Below are 20774 nucleotides of genomic sequence, written 5' to 3' on the forward strand. Positions count from 1 at the left end.
CCTACCCTTACCACTTGGGGGCGGCCCGTCATGAAGTCCAGGATACAGTTGCAGAGGGAGGTGTTTAGTCCCAGGGTCCTTAGCTTAATGATGAATATTGAGGGCACTATGGTGTTGAACGCTGAGTTGTAGTCAATGAATACCATTCTCACATAGGTGTTCCTTTTGTCCAGGTGTGAAAGGGCAGTGTGGAGCGCAATGGAGATTGCATCATCTGTGGATCTGTGTTAATGTTGTGCACAAATTAGTTTACATCCCTGTTAGTGAGCCTTTCTCCTTTGCCAAGATAATTCATCCACCTGACAGGTGTGACATATCAAGAAGCTGATTAAACAGCATGATCATTACACAGGTGCACCTTGTGCTGGGGGCAATAAAAGACCACTCTAAAATGTGCAGTTTTGTCACACAACACAATACCAGAGTTGTCTCAAGTTTTGAGGGAACATGCAATTGGCATGCTGACTGCAGGAATGTCCACCAAAGCTGTTGCCAGAGAATTTAATGTTAATTTCTCCACCACAAGCCACCTCCAAAATCGTTTTAGAGAATTTGGCAGTACGTCTAACTGGCCTCACAACCGCAGACCACATTTATGGTCTTTCAGGCCCACAGGGAAGGGGTGGTGTATCGATGGCAATTTGAATGCACAGAGATACCGTGACGAGATCCTGAGGCCCATTGTCGTGCCATTCATCCGCCGCCATCATGGTCATGTTTCAGCATGACCATGCACGGCCCCATGTCGTAAGGATCTGTGCACACTTCCTGGAAGCTGAAAATGTCCCAGTTCTTCCATGGCTAGCATACTCACCAGACATGCCACCCATTGAACATGTTTGTGATGCTCTGGATCGACTTGTACGACAGCATTTTGCAGTTCCCGCCAATATCCAGCTACTTCACACAGCCATTGAAGAGGAGTGGGACAACATTCCACAGGCTACAATCAACAGCCTGATCAACTCTATGCGAAGGAGCATGTGTCGCGCTGCATGAGGCAAATGGTGGTCATACCAGATACTGACTGGTTTTCTGATCCACACCCCTACCTTTGTTTTTAAGGTATCTGTGACCAACAGATCCATATCTGTATTCCCAGTCATGTGAAATCCATAGATTAGGGCCCAATTTATTTATTTATTTAAATTGACTGATTTCCTTATATGAACTGTAACGTAGTAAAATCTTTGAAATTGTTCCGTGTTGCGTTTATATTTATGTTCAGAAGAGACTATGGGCGGTAGGGGTAAGGGATTGTTTTTGGACAAGGCAAGGTCACAGGATTCACAACCATTGGATGACTCCATGGAGGGGTTGTCATGATTGGACCATGTCCTGGTGACCTAATGACTCATCCAGTGCCCCAACAGGACTCTGCCGGTCGTAAAACAAAGAAGAAGCAGAAGAAGAAGAAAAAACAGCAGCAGCAGCAGAAGAAGAAGAAGAGCCAGCCCCGAGCAGCTGAAATACAGCATGACCCAGTTAAAGGCAGATAAGAAGTGTCGGGTGCGGAGCAACCGTGTACAGATATTCCTCTGCCGGAGGGTGGAAGTTCACCTCATATGGAAGCACCCTGTTGTACTCAAGCCCTGGGTCAGAGCTGATAGAGCTGTTGAACAACAGGTGGGCATTAGAGGAGACATCACCGTGGGTCGTCGTCATGTATGAAGGGGAAAATGTGTTATCTAACTTTGTTGAACAGCATCATGTCTGAAGGTAACGATGTGTTGTATAACTTTGTTTGAGGAAGTCGTGGGCTTAATTGCCAGATAGAACTATTAAAAGTCATTGTAAAGGTTTTGTGAAAGAGAGTTGAGAAGCAAATAACCTCTTCTGAAAGAACCAAGTTGTATTGAAAAAAACTATCTGTTGTGAAACAGAGGAACCAAACATGAAGTCTTACTAGTTTTCACTAACTAGTTACTCTATTGGATGAATAAAGTATTCAGAAGAAAGGGAACACTAATAACAGCCTTAGCTTGAGGTGCTCTACCATAGGTAGTCCGTTACCAGACCATATGGTGGGCTTTAGCAGGAAACCAAAGGGGGCCTTGGGGGTAACTGTGTTAAAGGCACACTTAAAGGAGCACCGGGAGTCTAGCCTGTAGAGCATTAGCCCTTTACCCAGACAAAGTGCTGAACCCCTGTCTTTGACCAGAGACAACTGGTTGAAGCCCCATACACAGGACTTATCGAGTGTGACTCACCCGGGTATTGTCCGGTCATGTAAAAAAGGGAGGACCAGGAGGGGGAGGAATTCGACCGAACACAGAGCTGGGGAACATCACAGAAAAGTCCAATATACTGATTGACGCATCTCTGCCACCTATAACACAGAAAACATAACAGAAAATCTGACGTCCCGCCCCTTTTATGCTCAGAACAGCGTCAATTTCGCAGGGGCATGGACTACAAGGTGTTGAAAGCATTCATGTTGACTCCAATGCTTCCCACAGTTGGGTCAAGTTGGCTTGATGTCCTATGGGTGGTGGACCATTCTTGATACATAGAGGATCTTTTGAAAGTGAAAAATCCAGCCTGGCACCTACTACCATACCACGTTCAAAGGCCCTTGAATATTTTGTCTTGCCCATTCACCTGATGGTTTATTACAGAACCTTTAAATAAAGTGTTACCCATCATATCCTAGTTGTGAATGAATAAACACATATATTTGACAAAGAAGAAAATCACTGAATAAATGCCTTATAGATTACCATTGGTTTATATAATACCTTAAAACATATTTCTAATTAATGCCTGTCATGTGTTCCCCCCTGCCCACTTAGCTAAGGGATTAAATATTAGGCTACCTATAATTTAATATAAGAAGACAGAGAGAGAGGAGATAAAGAGACTGTCAGTTCCTTAATGTTTGGGCGGTATAATACAGCCAATGGATACATTAAGGAACTGGCCGTCTCTCTCTCTCTCTCTCGCTCTCTCTCTCGCTCTCTCTGTTTCCTTCTATTGAATTCAATATAAAACCTTCTGTGTTTGTCATAGAACGATGCCAGAACTAGTTTATGTGGATGCAGATAGATTTCCAGCGTTGTGCTTCGTTTGAGTATCTGTCTGCCAAGAAGTGATGGGCCTTTCATGGAATGAAATAGGTGGGACTTTCCAGCCTCCAGTGCAAGTGGCTATGTAATGTAATTTGACACCAAAGTCACTCTTTACTACAGATCATAAACTAAGACCCACTCGCTGGCTGAAGAGACTGAAATTCAGAAGGGAATAAACATTGATAAAAAAATTAAAATACACAGACAGTCCCTGAATTGAACTTTAACAGAGGCAATTATTATGCATTAATTCAGTGCTTCATTGTAATACATGATGACTTGTATTTAATAAAAAGCAGTAGCACTGTATTTAATGTCTAATAGATGGCTATTGGCTTATGTGTTATAAAAGACAATCAAACAACTTTTTAGGCTATTATCCAGGACACTTCATGCACTGTCCTCCACACCTTCAGCAGCACAGACTCCTGAAGGTGTGTGTGTGGGGGGGGGGGTGGGGGGAGCAGGGTCAGAGTAAGAGTATATACTGTAGTACTCTATATCAGAGGAGAATACATAAAGACTGTCTTTAACCCTCCATTAGTGTCTTTGTTTGTTTGTGTTGTTGTTGTTTTTCCCCAGGAACAAATGAGTTATATTCTACACAGGATGATAACTCTTTCTGCTCACAGAGGTTAAACACACTGAATTCCCACCTTTGGGGATGAATGTGAGTGAGCTGCTGAATATTCAGAAGCAGGAGAGTCCCTCTCATGGTCCGTCGTATAAGAACTCATGACCCAGTCCGTTTCCACACTTCCCACAACAGACCTGAAACAAACAACATCCAGAAAGGATTCCCTCTGTTTTAAAGTTCTGTATCCTTGTTAAAAGGTGACACATTAAACATGTTAAAGTGCCACTACTCAAAAACTGAAGCCTCTATTGCCAACAATCACACTAAGTCACAACAACTCCTACACACGTTAGGTCTCCTATAGGCCATAAGGGTGAATCAGTCCCTCTCTGACTGCACACACAACACACCTTCACTGGTCCCCAATTCTCAGAGTATTTGGACACACTGTCCTGGTGGATGGTCTGAGAGAAGGCAGGCCATGGTGAGGAATGCTCAAACTTTGATATGCTGGAGAAGAGCTCATATCCACATTCTGAACATACAGTGAACTTTAAAAGTATTGGGACAGTGACACATTTTTTGTTGTTTTGGCTCTGTAATCCAGCACTTTGAATTTGAAATGATACGACGCCTTTGAGGGTATTTTCATCCATATCCGGTGAACCGTTTAGAGATTACAGCTGTTTTTGTACATAGTCCCCCCATTTTAGGAGACCAGAAGTATTGGGACAAATTCACTTATGTGTCACATTTATTGTAAATAAGAATAGAATATGTTTCTAAACACTTTTCACGATTCATTCAGGACAATCTGTAAAATGGGGGGACTATGTACAAAATGTGCTGTAATTTCTAAATGGTTCACCCGATATGGATGAAAATACCCTCAAATGAAATGTCAGTCTGCACGTTAACCTCACAGTCATTGTATCATTTCAAATCCAAAGTGCTAGAGTACAGAGCCAAAACAACAACAAAATTGTCACTGTCCCAATACTTTTGGAGCTCACTGTATATACCTGAAGGGAGAACATGTAGGATAGTAAGGGGTCTATTAAGTGGGGAGGGGCAATGTTCTGAGTGTTCCATATAGAAATGTAATGTATAGAGCAGCTCACACGATGCCCTGTTTATGACTGAGAACTATGCCTGTTCTACACTTATCTACATTTTCTAGAATGGTGCACCCACCCAAATAGCCCAAGGTTTATAGTTATGAAGTGCTTCATTTCTAAATGCCAGAGTAAAGTACTTCAAGCAAACACTGTTGGTGAAGAATCACTAACATGTAAAGACAATAAGCTGCTGTATCCTTCCTGACCAAACTGTTTGGCAAGTCAGACATGCAGCTGGTCATTTTGCCCACTTACTGTACCAGGTTGGAAGTAGTCTTTGTAGACAGACCTCTCCACCAGAGAAGAAACAATATTACATTTTATCAATTTCCTTCATGGCAGAAAACCTAGATGGGACTTAGAAGCTATAGTATTGTTGACCTAAAACTATTATAAAACTAGATTGATTCGGGAGAAGTGTGTTCCTGCATGTTAACAGAGCATGTTAGCCCACATTCACTGCCAGATCAAATGACAAGCCCGTTCTGGTTGTATAATGCATGGTCTCATGTCTGCCACAAGGTGGGAGTATAATGCATCAAATAAAATAAAAAAACAGTTACTGTGACAGTATATTGGACAACAGAGGTGGAACAAGATTAGTTGTTCTGTTCAGCAGTGCCACAGCTAGATATCTCTCATTGAGTATTATAACCCGAGTATTGATTGAGTATATGTTAACAATAGAGTATTATCAGGTCTGCTAATCTTATGAGGTGAGTACTTTAGAATACTGGCATGATTGATGTGTTTGTCATAAAGATGGCTGAGAAACTATTTTCATGACATACTTGTTTAGGTTGTGCCCATAAAAATATAAACAAACAATGTAATCTTCTATAAAAGTATATCTTTATTTCTCTTTTTGTTTGCATATTATACATTGTGACCGTAAGACGATAGACAGTGATGTAAATAAAATCTATCTTTAAGAGGCTCATAACGTCATTGATAGAACTGATTAACATAGTTATACATTGGTAGATTGAGCCATACATAAGAGCACTACTGTATATAAATTAGGACATATTGAAGTTACATTCAAAACTGAAGGCTACGTAGTGATCCCCCTTTTCACTGACAATGTTCAAATAAAAAATAAAACAATGATTAAATGAAAGAGGCTATCTTTGTGTAACCGTGTGACTCCTTGTGCGTCTGTGTTATGATTGTGTAGTATTGTTCTATTATGATTGTGCATTATTGCGTAATGTAGCTGGCTATTTGGTTCCCCTGTCCTTGTACAGTGAAGACATTGACCATCAGTGTCCTGGAGGTCCCAGAGTGGGCTTTATCACAGGACACTTCATCCACTGTCCTCCACACCTTCAGCAGCACAGAGACTCCAGAGAATCCTACTGCTCTACCACCACTGTGACTCCATACCCCTGCTGCTCACCTTACTGTCCGTCTACCTTATCTGTGGAGAGAGAGACCTTATCTGTGGAGAGAGAGACCTTATCTGTGGAGAGAGAGACCTTATCTGTGGAGAGAGAGAGAGTACAACATTTTTGTTCATAGTTTTTAAGTGTAACATTAACTATCCAGTGGTTAATGTGTGCTTAGTCAGATTGGTTAGGTATCAACGAGAGACATAAAAAGCATTTACTTATGTGATGTTGAAATAGCCCTATCTAATCAAATTGGCTTGACATTCCGTGACAACATAGTTTAAGTGAACCCGTACCTTTAGGGACGAACTTCAGTGAGCTGCTGAATATTCAGAAACGTGAGAGTCCTTTCTTTGGCCCGTCGCCCACAAACTCATGACCCAGTCCATTTCCACACTTCCCACATCGGACCTGAAACACACAACTATCAGATTCCATCTTTCCATACAATAGTATACTCAATTCTATGTGCTAAATTTTTACCAAGAAAAAAGTGTTTTCATTCATAAAACAAACATAAAACACAACATGAAACAATTTCAAAGATTTTACTGAGGTAGAGTTCATATAAGGAAATCAGTCAATATAAATAAATTCATTGGGCCCTAATCTATGGATTTCACATGACTGGGAATAAAGATATGCATCTGTTGGTCACAGATACCTTAAAAAAAGGTAGGGGAGTGGATCAGAAGACCAGTCAGTATCTGGTGTGACCATTTGCCTCATGCAGCGTGACACATCTCCTTCGTATAGAGTTGATTGTGGCCTGTGGAATGTTGTCCCACTTCTCTTCAATGGCTGTGCAAAGTTGCTGGATATTGGCGGAAACTGGAACACGCTGTCGTACACGTCGATCCAGAGCATCTCAAACATGCTCAGTGGGTGACATGTCTGGTGAGTATGCAGGTCATGGAAGAACTGGAAAATGTTCAGCTTCCAGGAATTGTGTACAGATCCTTGCGACATGGGGCCGTGCATTATCATGCAGAAACATGAGGTGATGGCGGCGGATGAATGGCACGACAATGGGCCTCAATATCTCGTCACGGTATCTCTGTACATTCAAATTGCCATCGATAAAATGCAATTGTGTTCGTTGTCCGTAGCTTATGCCTGGCCATACCATAACCCCACCGCCACCATGGGGCACTCTGTTCACAACGTTGACATCAGCAAACCGCTTGCCCACATGATGCCATATAGTTGTGAGGCCGGTTGGACATACTGCCACATTTTCTAAAATAACGTTGGAGGCGGATTATGGTAGAGAAATTAACATTACATTCTCTAGCAACAGCTCTGGTGGACATTCCTGCAGTCAGCATGCCAATTGCACGCTCCCTCAAAACTTGAGACATCTGTGGTATTGTGCTGTATGACAAATCTGCACATTTTAGAGTGGCCTTTTATTGTCCCCAGTACAAGGTGCACATATGTAATGATGATGCTGTTTAATCAGCTTCTTGATATGCCATACCTGTCAGGTGGATGGATTATCTTGGTAAAGGAGAAATGCTCACAACCAGGGATGTAAACCAATTTGTGTATAATTTGAAAGAAATGAGCTTTTTGTGCATACAGAAAATCTTTTATTTCAGCTCATGAAACATGATACCAACACGTTTATACTTTTGTTCAGTGTACAATCAACTTATCAAACACATGATTGTTAGGGCCTTCCCAAGTTCAAAATGAAACACTGGTTACAAATGCAGAAATTGAATGCAATACTCTACACACATCCTGTTAAAATGAACATTGGCTCATCATTGCATTGACCACAAGCAGACAAGTACTTAACAATGAACAGTCAACAGAGGGAGGCTCCTATGGAGTAAGGTTAAGTTGCCCCTAGACCAGTGGTCACCAACCTTTTCTGAGTCAAGATCACTATCGCAGTCAAAAAGCAAGCCGAGATAAACTGCTCCGATTTTTTTAAACATGACATACTTTTTATAAAAACAAATCTGTAAGAATGACATTTGTGAAGTAGGCCTAATACATTATCACAGCATATTGACTATATGCTTGGCCTGCCAATATTGTTATTCTCAGACCATATTTCAAAACTCGAGTTTTGATAACAAAATAGATCAGTTGTTGTACCACTTGCGAGGCACAGATGAGCATAAATTGCAATAATTACCTTTTTAATTTTACTGGACTAATTGTACCTGCATCTGATGGTCAGTCTCAGCGGAGGGAGGGAGAGAGCAGCAGAGGGTCCGCCTCTCATGGTCCCTGCTCTCTACTTTCCTCCAGTGAGACTGACCAGAGAGGAGACACTGTCCTCCAATTGATGGTGAAACTCAAGTCGCACCGCATTATTTCTGCCTCATGCACAAATTCATGTTGTTCCTATGACCAGAGAAAGTGAAATATTCCTCGATATATTAAAATAGACATGATGAACTGCTAATAATAAAAATGCAGGGCTATAGATACACTTGGCTACTAATTCATTGCAGCTGCAGCACGAGTGGAAGTAGGGAGAAGTGCATTTTATGTTTTGTAATAGTGTTGTATAAAAACAGTGTTGACAGTGCTGAATAAAAACGTAAACATTAAATTACTCATAAAAACAGCAGCTCTGTTGTATTCCTTGACAGTTTCTCTCTGGTCATGGTTTTAAAAGTTATGAAATCTAACGTAGGCTAGTGTCAAACTTTGCTGTGGGGTCGTGGAAGCTGTACTAGGTGATTTGAGCGATCTGATTGGCTAGCACAGTAGGAGCACTTGATTTAGACACAGCTCTCCTGGTCCGCAGGGTAAGCAGAGTTTGTCCCCTCAGACAAATTAAATGGTTTAAAATGGGAACACTTTGCCTACCCGGCGCACAGGGCTTCTGAATCAAGTGCACCTTCCGCCAAAAGCACAAAGTCGAATGCAAAAATAAATAAAGGAGCGCAAGCCTTTATCGTGGGATTTTCTACAGAAATGTTTGGTGATCGACTAGGAATGCCTAGAAGATCGACCAGTCGATCGTGATTGATCGGTTGGTGACCACTGCCCTAGACACTGATCTTGGGTTAGTTTTGCATTTCCCCCACTAATGGTTAAGATTGGGGAAGGGGAAGCTTAGCTGATCTTAGATCTGTACCTAGGGTACACTTCACAACTCTGGTCCAATGCAACTCCACTCCCAAACTGAGAGGATCTCCCCTTGAATGCCCCAGGTCTCTCCTCGTGATTGGACACACTGTCCTGGAGGACAGTCTCAGTGAAGGCAGGCCAGGGGGAGGAATGCTTGTACTTAGATCTGCTGGAGAACAGCTGGTGTCCACACTGGGCACACACATACAACCCTGGGGAGATAGAAGATTAGAGTGAGATCAGCCAAAAGGAGATCTAGGATCTATGGTCAACACATTCTCGAATGAAGTTACAGGATGATTTGACCAGTGAAAATGACAATGAGATTATAAAAGTGCAGTTGACTCACACTATTTCCTTATGGAAACCGGTTTGTTATCTATCAACCCTGGGGAGGGATCCATGTTCAACACATTCTCTTTGAGTGATGTTAAAGGATGACTTGTCAAAACCTACATTTGAAATGATGACATAAGTGGCAACTTTAAGATCGAAATATACTTGTATAGGCGCTACAGTGTAACTGCCACTGGTGGTTCAAGCTTCCGTCATGGTTTGGTAAGAGCCAGGGGCGCATTCAGCAGGACACAACGTTTTGAAACGTTCAGATAGAAATATGTTAGCTATGTAGAACAAACATGCTCTCTGACATGTAGAAGAAGGACTCACGTCGGCTCTATTCATGGCATTTCTATCTGCAACGTTCGAAAACTTTTGGCAACGGAACGTGGCCCTTGTGTAATCAGCGATTACAAAAGCATGCTACTTTTAGTTAGCTACTGATTGAGCATAAATTAGGTCATAGTCAATTTTAGGACACACACAGTTGGGCTAATGTAAAAAATACTACAGTAATATTCACCAGTGATATCTAACAATATAACTAACTAGCAAGCTAGACTTTATAGTTATGTGCCACACCACGTCCCAAACCTACATAAGGACTCGAAACGGCGGCGGCCGTATGATCGGTGGGACTCACCATATGGCAAATGGACGGCCCCTTACTAGACGTCTGCGGGTGAGCTAAAAATGGGGCGACGGCCCCGGGTCGAGCCCCCGGGCCCCGCCCCGCGTGAAGTCGCGAGACGAAGTCTCCAGGACTTTCGCTTTCCGGGATATACATTTTTCTTTTTTTGGGCAAATTCCTGCAGTACCGGACAGTTCCACAGTGTGGCGATGAGCGTCATATTGCAAATGGACGTTTCATCAGCCAAATGGACGTGGCCGTTTCTCGTAAACTGTACTGACTTTGAAAACGAAACTCGGTGAGCGGGGGGGCGGCAATTTAACTATCGTAGTTTACGAGAAATCGTAGAACGTCACATTGACGATGAAAAAAAATATGGTTTTTTTTGTAGAAAACACTTATAGGTCCATTTGAGGCGTGTTAAGGCGGATCCGTTAAGGCAGGTTTCGGAGCTCTACGTGATCTCTGTGATTTTATGTGATTTTATGGGTAAAATGTGTCCATCTTTAACTAGTTATGTACATTTGCAACACTGATATGTACATGTGTCCATTTGCCATTACGTATATTGCCAGTGCCAATATGTTGTAATGCAATTGGACAAACTAACACAAGTACTCTTTTGAGACCCAAAGAACCACCCCAGAAGCCCAGGACACAGAGAAAGCACCCATAGAGACATGCTGTAGCCTGACAAGTGCTCACACTAGCCATCAGACCCCCGAAAAAAGCTCACACGCACAGCCAAGCTGGAGTGATACAGTGTAGGGCTTACAGACGCACAGAGCCTGCAATAGTTACCTGAATTGGAATCATCAAAGAACCGTCAGACCTAGAGCTCTGAAACTTTAAAAAAGGTTCTAGAGCTTAAGCCGGTCCTGCACAGTGAGTTTCGTGGCTCTAGGAGGTTCTCCGGCCGAGAAAAAGCCTCGTACATTTGCAATACGTTCCATTCATATTTATCATCATGAAAATTACGACATTTAGAAAAGTCCCAGAATCACAAGGCTGGGTGCATTGAAACCGGCCCGGCCCATAGAAACGGAACATAAAAGTCTCTGGCCGATAGCTCGTTCAGGGACCCCGTAGCGACCCCTGAAAGAAGTGATTTTTCAGCACTAATTAAGGTCGCTGCGCGGGCTCCGAATGACCTATCAAGCCGAAACTCTGGATTCCGGTTCGCCTCAGCTGGGCCTACACATAATGTCAGAATCGGACCCGCAGCTTGAACGTAACTACGTGTTTTATGTTTTTTTATGGTTTCGAACAGAAGGCGCTATGTGTTTTGGTCCGGCTCTGACATATGTGATAGGTGGCTTCTAAACGAGTTGGACAAAGTGAGTTTGGTGTCAATATGTATCCGTTTGGTGTCAGTATGACATTTTTTTGGAGTGATGGCTGAGTTGATGGCTGACTGTCCAATTGCAATAGAAAGTATTGGCAGTGGCAATATGTCATATGGCAAATGGACACTCTCCATCACCCAAACAGGGAGTTACCATCACCAAGTTGTCATGCTGAAACCATCACTGAAAGGCAAATGGATGGCATCACTGTAGTCTCTAGGCCGTTCCGAGTTCAACGAGGTGCCCCACTTGACCGTAGCTAGCTCGGGCTGACCGCAGCGTCTGTGCAAATAAGTAGGCCCGGAATGAAGCCTGACTAGTAGTGATTTCAACATGATTGGACATTTTGCGGCCTCTGGGTCTCACAGAGACGCGCCGTTTTCGACTATCTCATCGGGGAGGTTGGGGTGGACAAGCCACAGAGTTATTCTAGCTGCGTGCAGCGCTTCATTCAGTCTGACCCATCCGAGTTGTTCCCATAGGATAACATGGGTATACATGTAATGCTCTAACTCTGCTCCTGTTTATGCAATTTGCAAAATTCCTTTTGCCACGTGATCAGGGTCACCTGTAGCTCCTCTGATATGAATATGAATATGAATACAGTACATGGTCCCCTTCATATACTAAAACAGAAGTATGACCTTTACCATCAACAAATGAACAGGGATGAAATAAAAAAAATGACAGGCTGAAATCAATACTGAGAGGCAAATGAATGGCATCACTGTTGTCTCTAGGCCGCTCCGAGTTCAACGATGTGCCCCACTTGACCATAGCTCGCTCGGTCTGACCGCAGCGTCTGTGCAAATAAGGGGACTGGAGTTTTTCCTGAGTTGTAGTGATTTTAACATGATTCGACATATTTCGGCCTCTGGGTCACACAGAGACGCGCCGTTTTCGACTATCTCATCGGGGGGAGGTGGACAAGCCACCGTTATTGTAGCTGCGTGCGGCGCTCCATTCAGTCTGACCCATCCGAGTTGTTCCCATAGGATAACATGGGTATACATGTAATGCTCTAACTCTGCTCCTGTTTATGCAATTTGCAAAATTCCTTTTGCCACGTGTCCAGGGTCACCTTTAGCTCTTCTGATATGAATATGAATACAGTACATGGTCCCCTTCATATACTAAAACAGAAGTATGACCTATACTATTAACAAATGAACAGGGGTGAAATAAAAAAAAACGAGCTTTCTGAAATCAACACTGAGAGGCAAATGGATGGCATCACTGTAATCTCGAGGCCGCTCCGAGTTCAACGAGGTGCCACACTTGACCGTAGCTCGCTTGGGCTGACGGCAGTGAGTGTGCAAACAAAAAAGGCCCAAAATGAAGCCTGACCTCAATTTATATGCTTTTGGGCAACAGCTAGAGAACCGTTGAGGCTAGAAACACAATTCAACCACAGGAACGCTCCTAAGGTCCTCCCGATCCGCGCAAGCCTACCCGTGACCATGTCGAATTAACCCTTAACAGTGACATCATGGTGCATTTATTCACACTCATTTCCCCATAGAAATACATTGCCTGCTGCCCTAACTTCAACTTGATGCCTATGTGGGTTTTGATTGCCATATCAAACTGTCTTCTTTGTCAACCCATCAGGCCACTATAAGGATTACCTGTGTTGAGTTTAAGCTTCCTGGAGCAACTGGAAGTGGTAAGATTGACCCTAAACATGGTTTAGATTGACCCAACCTGCAGATTGTGAAAACACTACATTCAACCCTCTGTAAAAATACGTTTAATTACAGCTTCCTGTGACAACCGGAAGTGCCTTAAAATGGGGTCATGGGTGCTGTTTCAAAGGGTTAAAAAGGTCACATCCTTCCAAAATGTCACGTGTGATTAGGCAACCCTCATGAACCGGTAATAAGCAGAAACCAGGTTTTTATTCTTCTTTTTTTTGAGAGAACAGCCTACTCCATGGAACTATAGACCTCCAGGCCTCTAGGCCTACACCCCCTGCCCGGTCACTAGGTGCACTCCTGGTAACCCGTCCATCACCAGGTGTACTCCTGGTAACCAGTCCGGTCACCCATGCCTGACAGCATGGATGTGTGTTTTAGTGGGAGTAGTGTGTTTTGGAAATAGAATGCATTTGACTAGAGGCTGACAGCATAGGAGGGGTGACATCATTGTGACTGTTTTTGAAACAGAATGTGTTTGACTAGGAGCTGACAGCAAGGTGAGAGTTGGAGGAGTATTTTAGTGGGAGAAGAGCTTTTTTGAAATAGAATGTGTTTGACTAGAGCCTGACAGCATGGATGTGTGTTTTAGTGGGAGTAGTGTGTTTTGGAAATATAATGCTTTTGACTAGAGCCTGACAGCACAGGAGGGGTGACATCATTGTGACTGTTTTTGATACAGAATGTGTTTGACTAGGAGCTGACAGCAACGGAGGAGTTGGAGGTGTGTTGTAGTGGGAGGAGTGTGTTTTGGAAATAGAATGCTTTTGACTAGGAGCTGACAGCAAGGGAGGAGTTGGAGGTGTGTTTTAGTGGGAGGAGTGTGTTTTGGAAATAGAATGCTTTTTACTAGGAGCTGAAAGCAAGGGAGGGGTGACATCGTTGTGACTGTTTTTGAAACAGAATGCATTTGACTAGGAGCTGACAGCAAGGGAGGAGTTGGAGGTGTGTTGTAGTGGGAGGAGTATGTTTTGGAAATAGAATGCATTTGACTGGGAGCTGACAGCAAGGGAGGAGTGGAGGGAGTGGTCTCAGATGTGTTTATAAGCAGCAACTAAGCAGCCTGGAGCATTGTACTTTCTGGATAACTGAAGTGGTTGTGTAAAGGTTTCTATTTACTGTTATTTGACTTTTCAATTATATAGATGGCTCCAGTGCGTTCTCTATTTCGTTCATGTCCACTTTGCTTTAAGGTTGTGGTTGGCTTCAGTCAGCACCTAAGGCAAGTACACAACGTTCGGAACACTGAGGAGAGGATTCTCCTTTGTAATTGGCAGTCGGGCCGTGTCAATATCAGGCAGGAGCGGTGTCCAGTGACAGGATGCTCCACCCATGTCAGCAGGCTGGACCGGCATATGTACTCCCATACAGAGCTCAACAGAGCACAGAGCAGACGGGCTTTAGAGGAGGTGAAGAGACGTCTGACGATGGAGAGGCTGGCGGCATTGAGGGTGTCGATCCCTGCCAACCCATTGGCCACCGATTTTGATATTGTGGAGACTGTGAGGCAAGAAGAAGAGGAGGATAACTTTTTAGATACTTTTGCAGAGGAAGAGGAGGAAGAGGGCTGCACTAATGATTACTACCACTGCCAAGCACCACTTTTGAGGCTGCAGAAAGCTGTGCAAGAGAGGGATGAGGCCCTGACCAAGAAAAGTGAGACCATCATATCCATCAAAGAGGACAACCTGAAGCTGATCTCTGAGCTGCATAGAGTGAGGAAGAGGTACCAGCTACTGAAAAGGAAGATGGGGATTCTCAGGGTGAGTCCGGCAAAAGAGAGGTCGGCAAAGAGGTCCCTCAGCTTTCATGCCGAGGCAGACACAGCCCAAGAGGAGCTGCAGCTGGACCAAGTGACAGGTTCAGGGGACCAGACAGAGGAGGCTACAACGTCCGGATCTGGCAGCATACTTATCTTCCCGGGCTCTGCCATTAGTAAGTACTGTTTCTTTAAATAGTGGCAAGTGTTTGTGTTGGAAAGTTTTTTTTTTAAACAGCCTGACTGATTCATGTTGCCTCATGAGATTGTAATTCTTGTCTAAAATGTTATGTTTCTTTGACAGGTGTGTTTCTTGAGGGATTCAGGAAGACCTGTGAGGGCCCCAATCCAAATTATAAACTAAGGGAAAATTGTGCTGGAAAGATCAAAAGGGTGACGCAATTTTTGAACTACATGGCGAAGGATGAGACCTACCAGTCCAATCTCCTTTTCCTCACTAACCATGACAAAATAAGGGGGTAAGCAGAGTTCTTTCTTTTTAGTCTCATCAGCGTTCATTAACTCTCTCGTTGTCCTAGGGTCAAAATGACCCGCCACTGTGTTGAACCAACTTTATTTAATTTTATATTTTTTGGATCATTTGTGAGAAGGAGGCAGTGATACTTTCTTTAAAGTCTCACTGCCTCCTTCTCACAAATGATCCCAAAAATATTAAAATAAAATAAAGTTGGTTCAACACAGTGGCGGGTCATTTTGACCCTAGGACAACGGGAGGGTTAACAATGCAGTAATTGATTGTATGATGTGTGTGTGTGTGTGTGTGTGTGTGTGTGTGTGTGTGTGTGTGTGTGTGTGTGTGTGTGTATGTATGTTATTTTTGATGGGTTCAATCCCTCCAAAAGACAAAGGCAATCACCACAGTCAACCACTACACCTTGACTGTCGGCGCCTTTCTTAAATATGCCGAGGAGACCCCTCCACCTGCATGCCGGCTGACGAAAAATCAATGGAAGGGGATCAACCAGTTGATGAAGGGGATCAACAAGTCCATGAAACGCCCAGTTTCCATTCACCAGGTAAAGGTTAAAGAGAGCAAGGAAGCCAAGGTGGTTTCCAGAAAGACCCTGCTGGAGTGCCAGTCTCTTGCCAAGGCCAATATCCCAGAAGTGCTGAGTAAGTGTTTCTAAATCTGTGATGTCACTGTTATTACACACTTATAAACGTCAGACATGTATAGAGTGCAGTGTGAAGATGCCTGTTATTATTTTCATGTCCCCCACAGAAACCTTGGAAGAAACAAGGACACAGAAAAATCAGTACCAGTTTTATGGATACCTGTGTGCCTATTTTACCTCCTTATACGGCCATAAACCGGGCCTGTATAAAAATATGTTGGTGAAGGAGGTGGAGGAGGCAAAATGTGACCAGACTGGGATGTATCTCATCAGTGTAAGTCTTTAAACGTACACCTGAATGTGTTTATTTGTTTGTTTGGTTGGTTGGTTGTTTTTGGAAACAATTGCAGTCGCCTTTGCGTCATTTGTGTGTTTTTGTGTGTTTTTTCTGTTCAATTTCTAATAGGTGGGGGAACACGAAACGAATAGAGACCATGGCATGGTCCAGATGTCGCTGACAAAGGATGAGTACACTTGGTTTTCAGACTTCCTCAAATTCAAGCACTGCCTCCCAGGGGGAAAGAAGTCCCAGCACTTCTTTTTCAATTCTACAAGCACTCAGCTCAAGAACCTGCCTGCCTACCTGAGGGAGGTGTGGAAGGAGATGGGTCTGCCTGAAACTCCTACCTTCACTGACCTGCGGACCTCCATTGTCACTCATGTAAATCAGATTAGATATGAATAGAAGTATTGTAAGATCCTATTCCACTGTTGTCTGAAATAATATCAATTTTAAAAAAATATTTGTGTGTGTGTCTTTTTTGCTTGTGTCTTACAGGTCAAAAACATGCTCCCGAAGGCTGACAGGGAAAGGGTGGCCAACTTCATGTGCCACGACATCCAGACGGCAGACAAATTTTATGCCATCAATTTAAATCCGGCCCAAGCCAGTGAAACCAAGGCACTCTTCCAGGCAGCACTAAAGGGAGAAGATACCTCTGTCGCCGCAGAGAACCAGGCCTCCACCTCTTCAAAAAGAAAGCGGAAGGCGGGAGAGGAGGACTCCCTCTCCGAGGGGAGCACCACCCCCGAAAAGACCAAGGTGATGTACCAGTAGTCTGGCACGTCCTCCAGGGACTCGGAGGAGGAAGAGGTCGAGGATGAGGAACGGACGGCCAGACAACCTGTGGTAAGATCAGCTATTCCGACACCACACATTACATTACGAAAATGTGCTTGTATACCATGTAACAGTCAAACGTGCATTTTTTTATATATATATATGTTCTCTTTTGTGTTTGCTGTGCCTGCAGACACCCTCCAAGTTGTCCATGCCTGAGCTGGAGCAGTACCATACCCCGAGCAAGAAGCAGCTGATCCGCAGGCGCCGCATGGTGGTCGCCCTCACCTCCCCCATTGTCACGATGCAAGGTATGCAGCAGCTGAATTCAAATAAAGACCGACTCAAAAAAGCAGCACCTCTTACCAAGACTCTTAAGGACTCTCTCACATTTACACTGTTCTAATTTTGTGTTGTGTGGTTTTCTATTTTAGTGTGCTTGCTCAGATCATAAAATATGTGTCATTTATTCAAACTGTCTAATATATTTTCCATGTTGGTGTGATTCTTTATAATGTTCCAAGGTTTGCTCTGTTTAATAAGACATTTTTTTGAGTAATTCATTGTGTTGTTGTGCTTTTTTTAAGGTTTGGATTTGCTTTGTGTCACTTATATTATATTCAACCTGCACTGTCTTGTCTTTATTGTCTGTGAATGTTGGTTAAAAAAATTATCTTAATTAATTTCTCTCTGTTATTTATCAGAGAGTAATTACTTAGGAAATAGTTAATTTCAAAACCTTCTCAGAGTGTGAACACAATGCAGCTGTCAACTAGGTTTATTGTTGGTTTGACTTAGTGTTTTCAGAGGTTTATGTCCTGAAATAATGGTGTTTTTTCAACTTGGTAGCTTCATTTAGCACCTATATCCACTATATTCTTTTGTGTTACTTAACTAAGTTCATTTAAAAATAAGAATGCAATAACACATTAACACTACTTTACATGGAAGTCAGCAGGGCCACATGGTAGAAGGCCCAAGTTAATAGGTCTGTCTGTGTGTGCCCCTGTGGAGGCTGGTCACTCTCTGAGGTCCAGACAGTAAGCTCTACTCTCAGGCCCATGGGAGAGAGGGTTTTAATAGGCAGAGAGTGTAGAAATAGATGCATGGAGGTCCAGGGAGTGAGCTGTACTCTCAGGCCCATGGGAGATGTCTTTTGAACAGGCAGGGAGTGCACAATTAGAGACATGGAGCTCCAGAGGTCACAAGGTCAATGTGGGCCTGCATGGAAGTCAGCTGGGCCACAAGGGTGCAACAGCTTTAACAGAATCCAACAGCCGAGTGTCGTTATAATGGACTTGTATGTTTGCCATATGAAATACAGCCTATGTCACTGTAACATACTGGCATTGGTAATGTTACATATGGCAAACGTACAAGTCCATTTGCAATACATTTCAATGGGCATTTATTATCACCAATTGGACTTGCTGTAACATGCTGTTAAAAAGCTTAAAAGCCAAATTTTCAAGATTATTGAACTCGGGCTGGCCAACAAATGATAGTGGATCCTCTCCCTTACTCATTGGTATTGATTTCAGCATGTCCATTTGGCTCATAATAAAGGCCCATTCAAACATATTCCAAATGTACTTGTACGTTTGCCATATGAAACATTGCCAATGCCAATATGTTATACTGGCATTTGCTGTATTTCATATGGCAAATGGACCTTGTACGTTTGCCATATGGAACATTGCCAATGCCAACATGTTATACTGGCATTGGCAATATTTCATATGGCAAACGTACAAGTACATTTGGAATATGTTTGAATGGGCCTTTATTATGAGCCAAATGGACATGCTGAAATCAACACCAATGAGTAAGGGAGAGGTTCCACTGTCATTTCATGGCCAGCCTGAGTTCAATAATCTTGAAAGTTTGGCTTTTAAGCTTTGTAAGAGCATGTTACAGCATGTCCAATTGGTGGTTATAAATGCCCATTGTAGATATTGCTATTGGACAGTGTCCATTACACATCATTCATTACCAGTCATATTATGATGGAGACTGTCCCCTAGTCATATGTTTAAGCAGTGACTGACCATTACCAAATGGACATGCTGAAATCATCACCAATGAGTAAGGGAGAGGATCCACTATCATTTCTTGGCCAGCCCCAGTTGAGTAAGCTTTACATTTGTGCATTTCAGCTTTGTAAGAGCATATTACAGCATGTCCATTTGGCTCATAATAAAGGCCCATTCAAACTTATTGCAAATGTACTTGTACGTTTGCCATATGAAACATTGCCAATGCCAATATGTTATACTGGCATTGGCTGTATTTCATATGGCAAATGGACATTGTACATTTGCCATATGAAACATTGCCAATGCCAATATGTTATACTGGCATTGGCTGTATTTCATATTGCAAACGTACAAGTACATTTGGAATATGTTTGAATGGGCCTTTATTATGAGCCAAATGGACATGCTGAAATCAACACCAATGACTAAGGGAGAGGTTCCACTATCATTCGTTGGCCAGCCCGAGTTCAATAATCTTGAAAGTTTGGCTTTTAAGCTTTGTAAGAGCATGTTACAGCATGTCCAATTGGTGGTTATAAATGCCCATTGTAGATATTGCTATTGGACAGTGTCCATTACACATAAATCATTACCAGTCATATTATGATGGAGACTGTCCCCTAGTCATATGTTTAAGCAGTGACTGACCATTACCAACTGGACGTGCTGAAATCAACACCAATGAGTAAGGGAGAGGATCCACTATAATTTCTTGGCCAGCCCCAGTTGAGTAAGCTTTACATTTGTGCATTTCAGCTATGTAAGAGCATATTACAGCATGTCCATTTGGCTCATAATAAAGGCCCATTCAAACTTATTGCAAATGTACTTGTACGTTTGCCATATGAAACATTGCCAATGCCAATATGTTATACTGGCATTGGCTGTATTTCATATGGCAAATGGACATTGTACATTTGCCATATGAAACATTGCCAATGCCAATATGTTATACTGGCATTGGCTGTATTTCATATTGCAAACGTACAAGTACATTTGGAATATGTTTGAATGGGCCTTTATTATGAGCCAAATGGACATGCTGAAATCAACACCAATGAGTAAGGGAGAGGACCCACTATCACTTCTAGGCCATCACGAGTTCAGTGAGCTTTACATTTGGGCAATTCAGCTTTGTAATAGCAAATTACAGCATGTCCAATTCATGATCCATTGTAAGATATTGCTATTACCCATAATTCATTGCCAGTCTTAACATGTTATACTGCAATTGGACAGTGTCCATTTGTCATGTGATGTATTGCCAGTGCCAACATGTCCAGTATAACAGGGATTTGAGGGGATTGAGGGAGTAGAACCTAACATACTGATATATATATACCATTTTGTCATTATACAGGCCATTTGGACATGGTTCACTTACTTTGGCGTTGGAACTGACTTCCTATGATCATATCTGGCAAATGGACATGACATACTGATTTGGTACTTTCAAGACTTACATATGCCATTTGGACATTTAATATGACATTTGGACATGGTTCTGACTTTTGGGTCCAGAA

General features: G+C 42.8%; 2 protein-coding genes and 1 pseudogene across 2 annotated transcripts; 2 read left to right on the plus strand and 1 right to left on the minus strand.

Moving 5' to 3' along the window:
• Nucleotides 1–1556: 1556 nt before the first annotated feature.
• Nucleotides 1557–5082, minus strand: LOC121570741 (annotated as a pseudogene).
• Nucleotides 5083–14451: 9369 nt separating this feature from the next.
• On the plus strand, nucleotides 14452–15502 carry LOC121570742. The gene is made up of 2 exons (XM_041882198.1): nucleotides 14452–15195; nucleotides 15324–15502. The coding sequence occupies exons 1-2, from the start codon at nucleotides 14616–14618 to the stop codon at nucleotides 15500–15502; spliced, it is 759 nt and encodes a 252-aa protein (XP_041738132.1). The 5' UTR covers nucleotides 14452–14615.
• Nucleotides 15503–15889: 387 nt separating this feature from the next.
• LOC121570363 lies at nucleotides 15890–17711 on the plus strand. The gene is made up of 5 exons (XM_041881821.1): nucleotides 15890–16153; nucleotides 16263–16429; nucleotides 16562–16816; nucleotides 16934–17284; nucleotides 17409–17711. The coding sequence occupies exons 1-4, from the start codon at nucleotides 16009–16011 to the stop codon at nucleotides 17210–17212; spliced, it is 846 nt and encodes a 281-aa protein (XP_041737755.1). The 5' UTR covers nucleotides 15890–16008; the 3' UTR covers nucleotides 17213–17284; nucleotides 17409–17711.
• The last annotated feature ends 3063 nt before the right edge of the window (nucleotides 17712–20774 follow it).

Source organism: Coregonus clupeaformis, chromosome 7, assembly GCF_020615455.1.
Source record: "Coregonus clupeaformis isolate EN_2021a chromosome 7, ASM2061545v1, whole genome shotgun sequence".
NCBI lineage: Eukaryota > Metazoa > Chordata > Actinopteri > Salmoniformes > Salmonidae > Coregonus > Coregonus clupeaformis.